We start from the raw sequence: 16,955 nt of genomic DNA, 5'->3' as shown, positions 1-16,955 counted from the left end.
GCACAAATCACACATGTGAATGAGGCCTTACAAGGAAATATTGTATTCAGACATCTATTCTGAGTTAGTAACACATTCTTTTGGTGTAAATCCCTTTTTCTATTTCATTCCCTCACCCCCTAAACATCAGTACACACACTCCCACAAGTTCTCTGGGTGTTTAATTGGAGCCATATGAAGAGGAAAATATTCTGCCAGTGCTGCAATATCATGTACAGTCAGAAAGGCCTGGGGGTGGGGAACAAAAGGAAACATTTCAAAAAGAGATTGATGGAGTGAGAAGTACAGGGAGAGGTGAAGGTGGAGCAGTGGTTGTGTCGGCAGACCACACAAACCCTCTCACCATGTTGCTGAAGAGGGCACACAGCTCCCTGGAGAGAACCGACAAGTTCAGAAATCCGGTGGTCAGTTCATGGTTGCTTGACGATAGCTGGTTGGAGCCTAGGGACTGCAAGGCTTCCACATAGCTCTCCTGAGCATTCACAAAGGCTAGGGGGTGAAAACACACAAAAGATGATTAACATGACAGTGACTGCACACTACACATAGAGAGGTCCAGAAAAGGGAGAGGCACTAAGAAGTAAGTGTGTTGTTTAAAGCTGGCCATACACATAGATTTTTTCCATTCAGCCTGCAGGCTAAAAGGAAGAAATCTAATAGATTCGTCCAAGCACCCTACATAGCACTGATGGATGAAACTCCTGCTGCGGCTATTGTATTTTGACAGCTGGCCCTGCCAGCTGTCAAAATACACAAACCATGGCTGTATCTGATTGGACGTAGCCACTGCTCGATTGCGTCCATCAAGGGATGTCAGGCAGGAGGTGGCCGACAGGGCCACCCAGTGATCACATTTTAGCTGGTTCATCAGGAACTGTCCAAAATCCAAACAGTGTACGGCCAGATTAAAGTGTTACTAAACCCAGGACCCTGCATTCCCTATATCTGGTCTCCCACAGTACACACAACATGGAAGTGCAATTATTTTAGTAAATATAAACTGCTAAATACCTTTTCTCATCAGCAGTTAGAGCAGTCTTGTGGCTTCTATCAGTGTCCAGCAGAGCACTAGCTAAAGCTTGTAGGAGGAGTTTTCTTTCTGCTCTAGGAGGATGCAAATCCCCTGACCTCTGTCTGGACAGTGCTGATTGGCCCTGTGCTGATCACATGCATTCTCCCAAGATAAAAAAAAAACCTCTCCAACAATACACACCAAACTGAGGATGTGCATGCCTACGGTTCAGTCTGGAGATAAGAGGTGGTCACTTGAAAAAGGGGAGGAACAGAGAAGAAAGGATCAAATGGTCTTTTTACACAATGCAGAGGATTAACCCCTTAGATTCCACAGTGAGTATAGCAAGCATGCTTTACTGCATATACAGGATGATTTTATTGTTGTGGGTTTAGCAACACTTCAAAGTGTTTGTAAACCTCAAACATGAAATGTGAACAAAGCACATCCCTCTATAGTGTGTACTTATCTCAATTAAGAGCACTAAGTGTCATATCTGTCTGCTGCCCCTTTCCTCTGCTATTAGCATGAGTCATTTCTGACAAGTTTTCTTGACACCAAGAGAAAAAAGGTGACAGGGAAGTGAGCTTTAACACACAGCCTGTGATTGACAGCCTCAGCTCTGTTCCTGTGTGAAGGAGGTGTGTCCCTTTCCTCCAATCAACTTTCAAGCTCTCCGCCCCCCTTTGTTCTGAACTCTCAGACAAGCTTTATAAATTCTGCACTTTGAACGGATGCAGAAAGAGAATACTGCAGACAAACAGATACAACTTATGTAGCAGGATTTGTTTAATCTCTGTGTATCACCTGAGGCCAGTCACTTTCACTGCATATATGTAAGAGTTTACAACCACTTTAACTTATATCCTTTTCCCTCCTCTATTGCTCCTGCATTCTAAGGCTTCATTCACACAGGCAGTGACAAATTTGCGATTACATAAGGCATTTCTAAATGCATATATATGTACGTAATGAATTTTAAGGTATAATTCACATGATCAATTTTAGCGTGCAGGCTACTAACTGTTGTGTGCCAGTAGTGGTGGGCAGCGCCTTGTGTAGTTACATTGTAAGGCACTGTTTACCCTTTTTTCTTTCTTTTTTTAAACTTTATTGAAATGTCGAAGGGACATTTAATTAATTCCTATTCACAGCAAAAAGAGCCTGTGACTTCAGGTGAGCTCCGATGCACTGCAGAAAAATGTAGCATGACTGCCACACTGCAATGTGAACAGGGTACATAGAAACAATTGTAGCCAGAAACGTTTGATGGGGCTTTAGGACTGCCGTTTTCCTGCACGTGATCAATGCCAGTTACTGCAAGGGCACATAGAAAACAAAAAACATAGAAATCCAGTTTGTTTTGGATTCTACCCACATAGTGTGGACGGGTCCTAAAGCCCCAGAAAATGCTCCTGGCTGCAATTGTCCATCAGATTTATAGTAGCCCCTGGGAATGTTCACGCACCGTTGCAGCAGCAGCTGGATAAAGATCAAACTTGAAAGTAAATAGGATTTAGGAATTAACAAGCATAAAAGGAGGACAGATATTAAAAGGTCAGATCACCCAAAATGAATATATTTCATTATTTGGTGGATGCGGGAAAGATAAACCGACTCACAGTTTCTTATACCTGTTGGAACTCTATAGCTGCACTTGAGTTCCTGATTATAAGGGGTTTACACTTTGTTTTTTCTTTATTGCATATTACAGAAAATAAAACAGTAGGAGCTGAAAAAAAGGTGGTCAGGAATACTAAAAACTCTGAGGTGGATAAGAACAGATCCAGATTTATGGCAGGGACATCTTGCTGTAAAGCAGGCCATAGATGGATCGAAAATTGGCCAAACATTCGTCCGAAAGAATAATCGGACGATTTTCGGATCGTTAGTGGGTGAATTTGTCGGCCGTTATTTGTGATTTTGACACATTTTTTTAATCGGTTATGTTGGGAAAAAAACGGCCGATTTTGTCGATCGGCCGATTTTCACAGCAATGATGGGCAAATCAGCCGATCTTTTTACCGATTAAAAAAATGCGCATGAGCCATGACCTGCAAGAAGAAGGAAAAGAAGAAGAAGATGAAGACAAAGAAAAAGAATAAGAACACCTGTATCTATTTGTATCCATTTCGGATACAGATGTTTCTATTCGGATACAAATAGATACAATGTTGCAACTGCAATACTTATAAATGTCAAATATAATAGCGGTGTCCCTGCAGAGAGCTCCGCTATTATATTTGACATTTAGAAATTATTGCGGTTGCAAAAACTGTATCTATTTGTATCCGAATAGAAACATCTGTATCCAAAATGGATACAAATAGATACAATGTTGCAACTTTGCTATACTTTTAAATGTAAAATATAATAGTGGAGCTCTCTGCAGGGACACCGTTTTTATATTTGCCAGCCGTAGACGGGACAAAAACCAGCCGATTTTTTTTACCAATAGTGGTAATGTCGGCTGATTGAACAACCGATTTTTCGGGGTTTTTTTGTTGTTTTTTTTTAAAACGGACAGTTTTCGCCCCATCTATGACCTGCTTTAGAATAACTAAGACATAAAAGAAGACAGCGTCTGATTCCAATACCATGCTAGTTACTGTAGAACTAAAATGGTATAGGCAGAATGATTCTTCAAACCAAATTTACATGACATTCAAATCTATCCTACATTGTACATATTGAGCTGACTCGCCTTTAAAACTGTAAGGTCCCTTCTGGTGCTGGTCTCATCCAGCTTTGTGTTCCTCTTGGTCTTTTAGTGTGCCCAGAAGGGACATCTGCGGCGTCCAGTTCCACTGCCTTCGGCCAGTCAAAGTCTATGGAAGGTTGCGGCTGAACAAGGCTGAACGCTGCCTGTACTAAGTGGTGCTCATTTTTAGAGCCCTATGCATTCAGGGCCGAATGCCCTGAACACTAAAGACCTGCATTCCAGGAATTCATCCCCGAATACATAGGGCTATAAAAGTGAATATCACCCAGTACAGTGCTTAGATTCATCCAGCTGCAGCCTGCCATAGTCTTTAAGTCCCTTATGCAGGCCACAGACGGGGAGAAAATCGGCCATTTTTTTTTTAGAAAAACGAAAAATCGGTCGTTCAATCAGCTGACGTTACCACCATTGGTAAAAAAAAGTCGGCTGATTTTCGTCCCGTCTACGGCCAGCAATTATATAGAATATGCAGAAGAAGAAGAAATAGAATATGCAGAAGAAGAAGAAATAGAATATGAAGAATAAGAAATAGAATATGAAAAAGAAGAAGAAGAAGAAGAAAAAGTTGCAACATTGTATCTATTTGTATCCATTTCAGATACAGATGTTTCTATTCGGATACAAGTAGATACAATGTTGCTATATTTTTAAATGTCAAATATAATATCGGACTGAAATTCTTTTTTTTTTTCTTCTTCATATTCTATTTCTTCTTTTTCATATTCTATTTCTTCTATTTCTTCTTCTTCTTTCTATTCTATTTCTTCTTTTTATTCATATTCTATTTCTTCTTCTCATTCATATTCTCTTTTTTTCCTTTTCTTCTTTTCCTTCTTCTTTCATGTCACTGTCAAATGTCAAAGATCGGCAGATTTGTCCATCATTGCCATGAAAATCGGCAGAACGACAAATTTGGCCAACTATTTTCCAGCAGGGCCGAGAATCCAAAAGGTCAAAAATCACTAAAAACGGCCGACCGATTACCGCACTAACGATCTGAAAATCGGCTGATCTTTTTTTCCGGCCGATTTTCAACCGTTTTTCATCCCATCTATGGCCCGCATTATACATGATCAGAATATCGGACGAATGATCTTCCGTTTTTTCTGCATGCTAGTCCCATATCGAAAGTGAAGAGGTTATGAAAATTCTTGGATGGAATAAAAATTCTGAAGAATGTAATGTATTTTTTATTGTATTTTTGGACAGCTACTGTACTGGTTAAACGAAAATTGTAAGATCTAGCATCGTGCGATAAAAATTTTCGTGCTTCTCCCTTCTAATTTTTGCAGACGATTGCTGTGTACTAACAATCGGATTATCGTACGATCGCTTTAAAAGCGGCATTTTTCGTACGATATTCTGATTGTGTATACAGTGCATTACAGGCAGCAGGCAGTGGAGCTGGACTTTGCACCTAAAAAGCCGGGAGGGACATATAGCAGCTAGACAGTCCTGTGTGCAAAGGGCGTTAAATAGGGGTTAGGAAGACTCTTAGATTGTAAGCTCCAAGGAGCAGGGTCCTCCTAATCTTGTATTGAACTGTATTGTTGCTGTATTGTCTCCCGTTATTGTAAAGTGCTGAGCAAACTGTTGGCACTATATAAATCCTGTATAATAATATAATAATAACACACACAAGTTTAAAGTGGGAACTATGTCATCAATGTTCATTTCCAAAGTTATCATAACCCAGGCCAACATTACTAATATATACAGTACCTTCTTTGCTCCCACCTTTAACTAAACCATGGCCATTTATTGAAAGTGAGCATGAGGCCATGCATATTGCAGCTGTGCTGAATGTTTCAAAGTCAAAACTGAGAAATACGCTTGCTACACCACCCCATCCTAAGGCATGTTAACCCTTCCTATATGTATCTGATACTCACAGAGACCCGCTGTATAGATGGATCGTACACTCTTCCGGATTCTACCCAAAACTTGGAGATCCGATTCTAAACTCTACAAAGAAAACAGAAAATTGCAAATACGGGATTACTAAGAGGGTTAGTTTGAAGGAACAGTCACAAAAATTATTTAAATTTAAGTGCTACTAAAGCCAAAACTTTTCTTTTAGTTTTGGCTATAATGTAGAAAGGATAAAAGTCTGTCAGGTTTTTATTGTTATCCAAATCCTCATCAGGGAGATTTCCCTGCATTTCCTGCGCAAAAAAAAAGAAAGTGGAAGTCTTCCCAAAATGAAGGGAAATCCCATCTCTGACAGTAATCACAGGAGCATGTGTCCCTATTGGAACATATCCCTTCTATTCCAGTTCTAGTGACAACCTTTACATTTTAGAGTTCCCCTTAAATTTCTCTTCCAGAGGGCCAATTGTAAGGTTAGATCTCCCCAAAGGGGGACACAGACAACAGTAAAAACTTGGCAAAGCTTTGAATCCTTTTCCATCCTATCCAAAAAAACAGTTTGATTGGAGTTATTCTATAAGATGAAGTGCAAAATAGACACAATGAGTACAAAGTGCATTTCGCAATGTAAAACATAAACCTTTGAGACTCATTTTCACTGGTATGTTATCAGGCATATAATAGTGTCAAATAACTGCAACCAACACAAGCAACATAAGGATTTAAACAAGCAACAAACCAACATTTCTGGGAGTGTTGATCTCCTGGTCCCCCACAATGCAGACTGGTTTCTCCTGCCACACTCTAAGGCACTACCCTGTCCTGTAGTGACATGGAGGTCAAAAGGAAAAACCACTAAATGTTGTGGTAGACCAGGAGATCGACACTTCCTATCTCCCAAAAAAGAAAGAAGAATTCTAGAACCAATTAGTCTAATATAACAGCTCAAATGCTTTTAAAAATCCCACTGAAAAGGTTGTTAGATGTAATGATGTACAGGTATGTACAGTTGCAAGAAAAAGTATGTGAACCCCTTGGGATTACGTGGAGTTTTGCATGAATTGGGCATAAAATGTGCTCTGAACGTCATCTAAGTCACAACAATAGAAGAACACAGTCTGCTGAACATAATACTACACAAACATTAGATGTTGCCATGGTTTAATTACACATAACATGTAAACATTCACAGTGCAGGGAGGAAAAAGTATGTGAGGCCCTAGCTTAATGACTTCTCCCAGAGCTAATTGGAGGCAGGAGTGAGCCAACCTTGACTCCAATCAGTGTGATGATATTGGATGTGTTGCTGACAGCTGTCCTGCCCTTAAAAAACACACCTGTTTTGGGTTTACTGGTTTCAAGAAGCACTGTCTGATGTGAACCATGCCTTGCAGAAAAGAGCTCTCAGAAGACCTACGATCAAGAATTGTTGACTTGCATGAAGCTGGAAAGGGTTACTGTCAGGGATCGCCGCGCTTCACACAGGAATGCGGGCACTAGGTCCGGGCCGGCCACGGCGAGCTCGCGCATGCGCAGTGAGTGACGCGGGCGCGCGCCGGGCAACAATGACAGCGCAGGGCGCGGTATTTAAATCGCCCTGAGCTGTCATTGAATGCCGTTTGGTCTAATCTGTTCCTGTGATACTTGTGTTACTGTAAGTACTTACCTGGATTGTCTGACCTTGCTGCCTTCTCCTGCCCTGACCTCTGGCTTGCCTGACCTCTTTTCTGAATGCCCCCTATTTGTTCTGATATACTGTTGCTGACCTGGCGTGTGACCCGACTATTCTCTGCCCGCTGTTTTGTACCTCGCATACCCCATGGTTCCCAACCCGGCTTTTTTGACCCTGCACCTGCTCAGCCATCCATCCATCCATCCCGTCGGGATCTCCCGACCTCCTCACATCAGGCTCTTCCTCTGCGGGAGCCCTCGGCAGATACCTCTACCAGTGGTGGGTGTGCCCAGTAGTCGCGACCTGGTCTCAGAGTGCTCCAAGTCCATCCCCACCATCAGGGGCCCCGGTGAACAAGTGCTCTGGGACTTAGATTCCGCACTCTGGAAGCACCCCACTGGTGGATTGCTAGAGGTGCCGCCGGGCTGTCCCTTACAGTTACAAAAGTATCTCCAAAAGCCTTGATGTTCATGTGTCCACGGTAAGACAGACGGTCTACAAATGGAGAAAGTTTAGCACTGTTGCTACTCTCCCTAGGCGTGGTCGTCCTGTAAAAATGACTGCAAGAGCACAGCGCAGAATGCTGCATGAGGTAAAGAAGAGTGTCAGCTAAAGACCTACAGAAATCTCTGGCACATGCTAACATTTTTGTTGACACATCTACAATAAGGAAAACATTAAACAAGAATGGAGTACATGGGAGGACACCACGGAGGAAGCCATTGCTGTCCAAAAAGAATATTGCAGCACGTTTGAAGTTTGCAAAAGAGCACCTGGATGTTCCACAGCACTACTGGCAAAATATACTGTGGACAGATGAAACCAAGATTGAGTTGTTTGGGAAGAACACACAACACTATGTGTGGAGAAAAAAAAGGCACAGCACACCAACATCAAAACCTCATCCCCACTGTAAAACATGGCGGAGGGAGCATCATGGTTTGGGGCTGCTTTGCTGCCTCATGGCCTGGACGGATAGTTGTCATTGATGGGAAAATGAATTCCAGAGTTTATCAAGATATTTTGCAGGAAAACATACGACCATCTGTCCGCCAGCTGAAGATCCGCAGAGGATGGGTGATGCAACAGGACAATGACCCAAAGCATACAAGTCATTCAACAAAACAATGGCTGCAACAGCACAGAATACGCCTTCTGGAGTGGCCCAGTCAGAGTCCTGACCTCAACCCGATTGAAATGCTGTGGCATGACCTTAAGAGAGTGATTCACACCAGACATCCCAAAAATATTGCTACACTGAAACAGTTTTGTGAAGAGGAGTGCTCCAAAATTACTCCAGATCGTTGTGCAGGTCTGATCTGCAACTACAGGAAACGTTTGGTTGAGGTTATTGCTGCCAAAGGAGGGTCAACCAGTTATTAAGTCCAAAGGTTCACATACTTTTTCCTCCCTGCACTGTGAATGTTTACATGTTATGTGCAATTAAACCATGGCAACATCTAATGTTTGTGTAGTATTATGTTCAGCAGACTGTGTTCTTCTATTGTGGTGACTTAGATGACGTTCTGAGCACATTTTATGCCCAATTCATGCAAAACTCCACGTAATCCCAAGGGGTTCACCTACTTTTTCTTACAACTGTATGTGATCATAGAACAGTGTTTACTGCCCCATGTACTTTTTTTTATTAGATTCTATTTTATTTATAAAAAAAAACATTTATATACATAAACAAATAAATAAAGTACATATTATTAAAAAATACCACACAACAAAGGAAAAAAAATACCCAACAAAACCAAAAAGCAAGCACATAGAGCATACCAAACAGCCATCAAGAAAAGGGTAGATAGCGGAATAATCCTTTACAAAAGACCAAGTCTACATATGGACCCTGCATTGAGAGTAATGCAGCAATACTTAGACGAGGCTAGCTCACAGCTGAACTCATATGACTCAAGGTGACCAAATTTCAGGTCGAATATCCAGTTGGACAGGATAAGCAAAAGTGCAATTTGCCTACAGGCCTCTAAAAGTGCTCATACAACAGTAATCCATACTGGAGGCTTAAGTACAGAGAAGTTAACATAGCCAAGTAAGAAAGTAAGTGGGTCTACTAAAAGGTTCATATCTAAAATCCCATTAAGCAGATCAACAACCTCCTCCCAATACCTCTGGAGCTTGGGGCAGCACTACATCAAGTGCATCAGGGACCCTAAATTGCAAGATTTGGGACATGCTGGGTCCAATCTTAAAATTCTGGGGTCCTATACACCCTATGAAGAATAAAAAAATTGGGTTAGCTAGTGCGAATGAGAGTGAGACAAAGGGAAGTGCCCAAAGGATCTCATCCCAGGCATGGTTCAAAATTGGCCCAATATCTTGTTCCCATTTTGCCCTGGAAGGCAGGGGGAATTTATGTGAAGAGTTCTCCAGAACAGCTGAATACATAAATGAGATGAGACCCCTAGTGGAAGTCACCTGTACCATTCTGTCCAACTCCGGCACCAAAGAAAATGAAACTGAAGAAAACTGAACAAGTAAAACATGTCGCAACTGCAAATATTGGTAGAACCACCTGGGGTTCAAAGGAAATTCCTTTGTCAGCTGCTCAGATGATTTAAAGTGTTACTAAACCTACAACAGTAAAATCAGTCTGTATATGCAGGAAAGCATGCTTGTTATACTCACTGTAAAACCTAACGGGTTAATCCCCTGCATTGTGTAAAAAAGGATGTTTGAACCTGTCTTCGCTGGTCTTCCCCTTCTTCCACAGTCCCCAATCCATCTGCTGATAGAGCAGAGCCTTGGAAGCAAGCTGAACATGCTCAGTTTGGTATGTATAGCTCTAGAGTTTTTTTTTTTGCATATGATCAGCACAGGGCCAATTAGCACTGTCCAGACAGAGGGCCAGGGATCCTGCAGCCTCATAGGACAATCTGGGGAAAATTAAAACTCCTCCTACAAGGTTTAACCAGTGCTCAGCTGGACAGTGATAGAAGTCACAAGACTGCTCTAACTGCTGATGAGAAAAGGTATTTAACAGTGTATATTTACTAAAATAATTGCATTTCCATGTTATGGGTACTGTGGGAGATCAGATAGAGTGAATGCAGGGTCTTGGGTTTAGTAACACTTTAACGTACAATTCTGATGGTCACCACTAGCTACAAGCATCTAGATCTTCCATATTCCATCAGTACTTTGAAACACTGGGCTTCTTACAGATCCCAAGTCCTGTGTTTTCAGCTGGCCTAACCATTCAACCCAACCACCATACAGCCATGTACTGTATATGCCAGATTACACACAAACACTAAAGCCAAATATTGGATCAAAAGAAATTGTTCAAAGACCACAAGTATTGAGAGTCAGGGTCACTGACCAACCACATTAACCATTTGTCATTCAATATCTGATTGCTGAGCTGCAAAGTAAAAAAATTGTCTTTGTGCTGCAACCTTTTAGATTATCAAAAGATCAAGCATGAGCATCGTCTCGCTTCAAAATTGAAGCATCATGTTGAGTTTCATGGAGTTGAAGCATTTCAACTCCTTCTATTGAAGTCTATGGTAACGCCTGGCAAACATGCTGGCATGCTTTTTCAGCGCATTCGCGGCGCGGTTGCAGTGTGGTTGCAACGCATTAACATTACATTAATAGGCATTTGTGGTGTGGTTTTAACTCGCCTTTAATGCATGTCAAACACACCAAACATGTACATAGGGCATTTGGGGGGAGCATTTTTAATGTAAGTCTCAAACATCTACAAACGAGTATTAACGCTATATGTGCATTTAATAAGAGTTAGCATTTTGAGTCAAGTGTGAGCAAGCCCTTACATTGGTGGTCAGTGAGAAGGATGCCCCCCACAATGGAGGTCAGTGTAACATGTCTCTAACGTTGGTGGTCATTAGAAAGAATACCCTTAACATCGGAGGTCAGTGAGATGAATGCACCTTACTTTACAGGCCAGTGGGAATATTGCCCCCTTACATTGAAAGTCAGTGGGAAGTATGCCCCTTACATTGGAGGTTACAAGGAAGAATGGCCCTTACATTAGTGATCAGTGGGAAGAAAACATTTTGGAGATCAATGGGAAGAACGGCCCTTACATTGGAGGTCAGTGAGAAGAATGACCCTTACATTGGAGGTCAGTGGGAAGAATGCCCCTTACATTGGAGGTCAGTGGGAAGAATGCCCCTTACATTGGAGGTCGGTGGGAAGAATGCCCCTTACATTGGAGGTCAGTGGGATGAATGCCCCCTACATTGGTGGTCAGTGAGAAGAATGTCTCCCCTGCATTGGAGACCAGTGGGAAGATTTTCCCCCTTACATTGGAGGTCCGTGGGGAGAATAACCCTTACATTGGTGGTCAGTGGGATGAATGCCACTTACATTGGTGATCAGTGGGAAGATTGCCCCCCTACATTGGAGGTCAGTGTGAAGATTGCCCCCTTACATTGGAGGTCAGTTGTAAGATTGCCCCCTAACATTGGAGGTTCGTGGGAAGAATAACCCTTACATTGGTGGTCAGTGGGATGAATGCTCTCCTACATTGGAGATCAGTGGGAAGATTGCCCCCTTCCTTTAAAAGGTCAGTAGGAAGAATGCACCTTACTTTACAGGCCAGTGGGAATATTGCCCCCTTACATTGAAAGTCAGTGGGAAGTATGCCCCTTACATTGGAGGTTACAAGGAAGAATGGCCCTTACATTAGTGATCAGTGGGAAGAAAACATTTTGGAGATCAATGGGAAGAACGGCCCTTACATTGGAGGTCAGTGAGAAGAATGACCCTTACATTGGAGGTCAGTGGGAAGAATGCCCCTTACATTGGAGGTCAGTGGGAAGAATGCCCCTTACATTGGAGGTCGGTGGGAAGAATGCCCCTTACATTGGAGGTCAGTGGGATGAATGCCCCCTACATTGGTGGTCAGTGAGAAGAATGTCTCCCCTGCATTGGAGGCCAGTGGGAAGATTTTCCCCCTTACATTGGAGGTCCGTGGGGAGAATAACCCTTACATTGGTGGTCAGTGGGATGAATGCCACTTACATTGGTGATCAGTGGGAAGATTGCCCCTCTACATTGGAGGTCAGTGTGAAGATTGCCCCCTTACATTGGAGGTCAGTTGTAAGATTGCCCCCTAACATTGGAGGTTCGTGGGAAGAATAACCCTTACATTGGTGGTCAGTGGGATGAATGCTCTCCTACATTGGAGATCAGTGGGAAGATTGCCCCCTTCCTTTAAAAGGTCAGTAGGAAGAATGCCCCCCTTACATTAGTGGTCAGAATGCCCCCCTGTTGGTTCTGCCAAGTGGCATTGAACCTGGAACTATGCAGGTACCATCAGGTGGGAAGTCAATCATCTACAGCTCAAGAAACACCTAAAACCTCTGGAGGAACTCTAGAGTTCCACTTTACCTGGTATACAGCATTGTAATTTAAAATTTAAATTTTAAATTTAACATCTGTCACTGGCCCCCCTCCCATTGCCCTCTAGATCGCTTTGTTGCTGTCACTGGATACTCCCCCACCCTACTTGCATTCTCTCTTCCTCCTACTTGGCCAGGTAGCAGAAATGGCAGGGCAGCACAGGCAGGAATGGCCAATGGATGACTAAGTGCAGTAGCACAGACATAAGTCCACAACTGGTGGTCATTTTGGATAAGTCTGCAAGTCAATATGACACTCTTCAGGGAATAGAGTGGGGGGGTGCAATTCTGACAATTCACAAAGTCCAACATATTGCACTGCATCTGGTAAGCCAATACAAAAATGTATTTACATATTCATTAAAGGTATAGCATCAACGAAAACAACATTTTTCAAATAATGTAACAACAAACAATATGCAAACACAAATCTTGAAGAATGCACTAATAATGAAAAAACTAAACAGAGAGGGACTTGATTTTAACGTTTTTGTCATAATATTTTTTAATACATTTATTCTTTAGCACTTCTCACTGATCATTTTTGCTCTTTGTAACACTTTCAATGTGCTGCCATTGCACCAGAATAGACAAAAAATGCAACATTTTTTCTGACCCAGTGTACCCCAAATCAAGGTAGTTGGAGCTGCCTTGCCGTAGTGTGTTGGAGTACCACCTAAAATGAAAAGCACCGCAACGCGATAACCGCAATGCAACACAAAAGCTAAAATTTAGGCCAATTCCTGTTAAATTAGCCAGAATGTGTGCCGTGGGTCACGCTGTCAGCACCAGCCAGCTCCACAAAAGTCGATTTTTTAATGGAATTGCTGACTAACCAGTGACTGTACCAATCAGTTCTGGTGTTCTGACAGCTACAGGTGCCAGCTGTCAGGATAGAATAGCTGAAAGGGCAAATTCGTCCATCTGCACTGTTAAGCATGCAAGGGGGAAATCTATTAAATTTCACTCAGTCTGTGAGCTGAACAAGAGAAATATATATGTGTGTGTGGCTAGCCTTAAGTTGGCCATACACTGTTAGATTTCTCTTGTTCAGACTGCAGGCTGAACTAAAGAAGTCAGATTCCTTGATCCAGGCTAACAGCGCACATGGACAAATTCCCTCGCTGGACTATTATATTCTGATAGAATACCCAAGCAGCGGCTGCATCTGATTGGATGCAGGCACTGTTTAGCTGAAAGTTATCCAGCAGGCTCTTTCAACAATAGTTGACAGAACGACTGACTTTTGTAGAATGGGGGTGGGCCACGGGGCCACCCACTGTGTTCGTGTTAGCTGGTTCATCAGGAATCAGCTGAAATTCACTCAGTGAATGAACAGCTTTAGATTTGCAAAGACTATGCAACATAAATGCTAGCTAAACATCATATTTGTATATATATCTGCTGATCCCTGGGCTACCTAATAATTTGAATTCTCAAATGTGACCGTACAATCAAGATTGTATCATGTATTAGCTTAACGTGGAACTAAACCCTGCTATCCCCTATAGCCAAGGGAGCTGCCATCTTGGCCTCTGCTTGATCTAAAGTTGTCATGGTACTACACATGTGATCAGTTATGATGGCTTGAATGTTCAGTTGACAGCACAAGCAGATGTGACAGTTATCATTCATGGCAAGCCTTGAATGAAACTGGTAAATAAATGATTTTAGTTCCACTTAAGGCCCCTTTCACACTGGTGGACATCATCAAGCGGATCTGCCTGCTCAGGGGGAAATTTGTCTGCTGAGCAGGTGGATGACAGGTCCAGGTCTGCTCTGCTTTTGCAGAGCAGACACAGCCCGCCGTTCTTTATAAGGCAGTTGGATGTAAACGGACCACCTGTCCATTTACATTGGACTGTCATCTGATCTGCTAGATCACTGGTCTCCAAACTGTGGCCCTTTGCTTGCTTTTATCCGGCCCTTGGGGCACTATTTCATCCACTAATACCAACAATGGGCGATTATCCCCCCCCCCCCCCCCCGACACCAGTGAAGGGGCACAATTTCTCCTAAAACCCCAACAATGGGCCATTATTCCCCCCATTGACACCAACGATGGGGCAAAATTCCTTCATATTACAAAAAAAAAAACGATAGGGAACTGATCTTTCCACGGACACCAAAGATTGAAGCATTTTTTTCCACTGATGTTGGGACCTTTTTGACTGCCAATGGCCACAGTCCAGCCCCCCTAAAGTATGAAGGACAGTAAACTGGCCCTTTAGTTTAGAAAGTTTGAAGACCCCTGTGCTAGATGGATGAAGAACAGATCCCTCATCAATTTGGTTTTAGTGGATCAGAAGCAGGCGGGTGTAAACAGACATGTCTGTTTACATCCACCTCCCCATAGAGAACAATGGAATGTCCGATTGGATCCGCATGAAAAAGGGACAGATCGATCAGTTTGCTCATGTGAAAGGGGCCTTATATATATACAGTTGTGTTCAAAATAATAGCAGTATGTTGAAAAAAGTGAATAAAGCTCAAAATCATTCTAGTATCTTTTATTTCAATACACACAAATGCATTGGGAACACTACACATTCTATTCCAAATCAAAACATGAAGAAAAATATATCAAATTTGTGTCGTTCCTCTAAAAAAATTGAAGAAAAGTGAATATTAGACTGTTAAAAAAAATAGCAGTGTTTGTATTCTTCTTTACAAACTCAAACATTCAATATATAAACTAAAAATGTTTTTAGATTTTGCTTTCCTTTTGAATCACTTAATTAATATTTAGTTGTATAAGCACTGTTTCTGAGAACTGCTGTACATCTGTGTTGCATGGAGTCAACCAACTTCTGGCACCTGTGAACAGGTATTCCAGCCCAGGATGATTGGACTACATTCCACAGTTCTCTATTTCTTGGTTTTGCCTCAGAAACTGCATTTTTGATGTCACCCCACAAGTTTTCTATTGGATTAAGATCTGGGGATTGGGCTGGCCACTCCACAACGTCAATCTTGTTGGTCTGAAACCAAGATGTTGCACGTTTACTGGTGTGTTTGGGGTCGTTGTCTTGTTGGAACACCCATTTCAAGGGCATTTCCTCTTCAGCATAAGGCAGCATGACCTCTTCAAGTATTCTGATGTATTCAAACTGATCCATGATCCCTGGTATGCGATAAATAGGCCCAACACCGTAGTATGAGAAACATCCCCATATTATGATGCTTGTGCAACCATGCTTCACTGTCTTCAGTGTACTGTGGCTTGAATTCAGTGTTTGGGGGTCGTCCGACAAACTGTCTCCGGCCACTAGACCCAAAAAGAACAATCTTACTTTCATCAGTCCACAAAATGTTGCGCCATTTCTCTTTAGGCCAGTCAATGTGCTCTTTGGCAAATTGTAACCTCTTCAGCACATGTCTTTTTTTCAACAGTGGGACTTTGCGGGAGCTTCTTGCAGATAAGCTTGGCTTCACATAGGCGTCTTCTAATTGTAACAGTACTCACAGGTAACTTTAGACCTTCTTTCATCTTCCTGGCGCTGATTGTTGGCTGAGTCCTTGCCATTTTAGCTATTCTTCTATCCATTCGAATGGTAGTTTTTCCCTTTCTTCCACATCTTTCAGGTTTTGGTTGCCATTTTAAAGCATTTGCGATCATTTTAGCTGAGCAGCCTATCATTTTCTGCACTTCTTTATATGTTTTCCCCTCTCCAATCAAATTTTTAATCAAAGTACGCTGTTCTTCTGAACAATGTCTAGAACGACCCATTTTCCTCAGAATTTCAGAGAGAAATGCACTGTAACCAGCATGTACAGAATTTGCTGCCTTCCTTCCTTAAATAAGGGAAATAATTGCCACCTGTTTTTCAAAGAATGAATGACCTCACTAATAGAACTCCACACTGCTATTATTTTGAACATGCCCCTTTCAATTAGTGATTCAATTACACAAAATCAGCAGCATGCATGTCATGACTGTTTGGTCTGTTGGATTTCTATTACTCTACTACACCTGCTAGTAAATTATTTGCCATGTAGAAATATCATTTCTACCAAAAACAGTGATCAGGTTAGTGATGTCTGACTGCTATTATTTTGAACACAACTGTATATAGCAACTAAACAGACTTCAACTGTAATTTTTTAGGTTTGAAAATGCATAGAATACAACTGACTTGGACAAAACCCTGCTTTCTTTTCTTTTTTAGTTTCTTTACATTCTCCCATTAGAAAGTAGTGGTGAATATAATTAGGAAGGTTGCTAAACGCATCAGAGGTGGAGTTTGCTAGAATTGATTTATACTTGCTACAGGAACTTAAAGA

The 16,955-nt window shown here is 42.0% G+C and overlaps 1 protein-coding gene across 1 annotated transcript in view; it reads right to left on the bottom strand.

Annotated features, from left to right (window-relative positions):
• Nucleotides 1–16,955, bottom strand: part of LOC149455432 (arf-GAP with SH3 domain, ANK repeat and PH domain-containing protein 3-like) — a 103,002-nt gene that overhangs the window by 83,559 nt on the left and 2,488 nt on the right. Inside the window, exons 2-3 of the mRNA XM_089686280.1 lie at nucleotides 5,627–5,699; nucleotides 344–489 (exon numbers count right to left, since the gene is read on the bottom strand). Of these exons, the coding sequence (XP_089542406.1) occupies nucleotides 344–489; nucleotides 5,627–5,699 (219 nt within the window). The remainder of the gene's footprint in view (nucleotides 1–343; nucleotides 490–5,626; nucleotides 5,700–16,955) is intronic.

The sequence above is a fragment of the Staurois parvus genome, unplaced genomic scaffold (genome assembly GCF_062004578.1).
Source record: "Staurois parvus isolate SC_StPar_1 unplaced genomic scaffold, SC_StPar_1.0 ptg000394l, whole genome shotgun sequence".
Lineage (NCBI taxonomy): Eukaryota > Metazoa > Chordata > Amphibia > Anura > Ranidae > Staurois > Staurois parvus.
The sequence above is the reverse complement of the archived record's forward strand: the minus strand, read 5'-3'. Positions and strand labels throughout refer to the sequence as shown.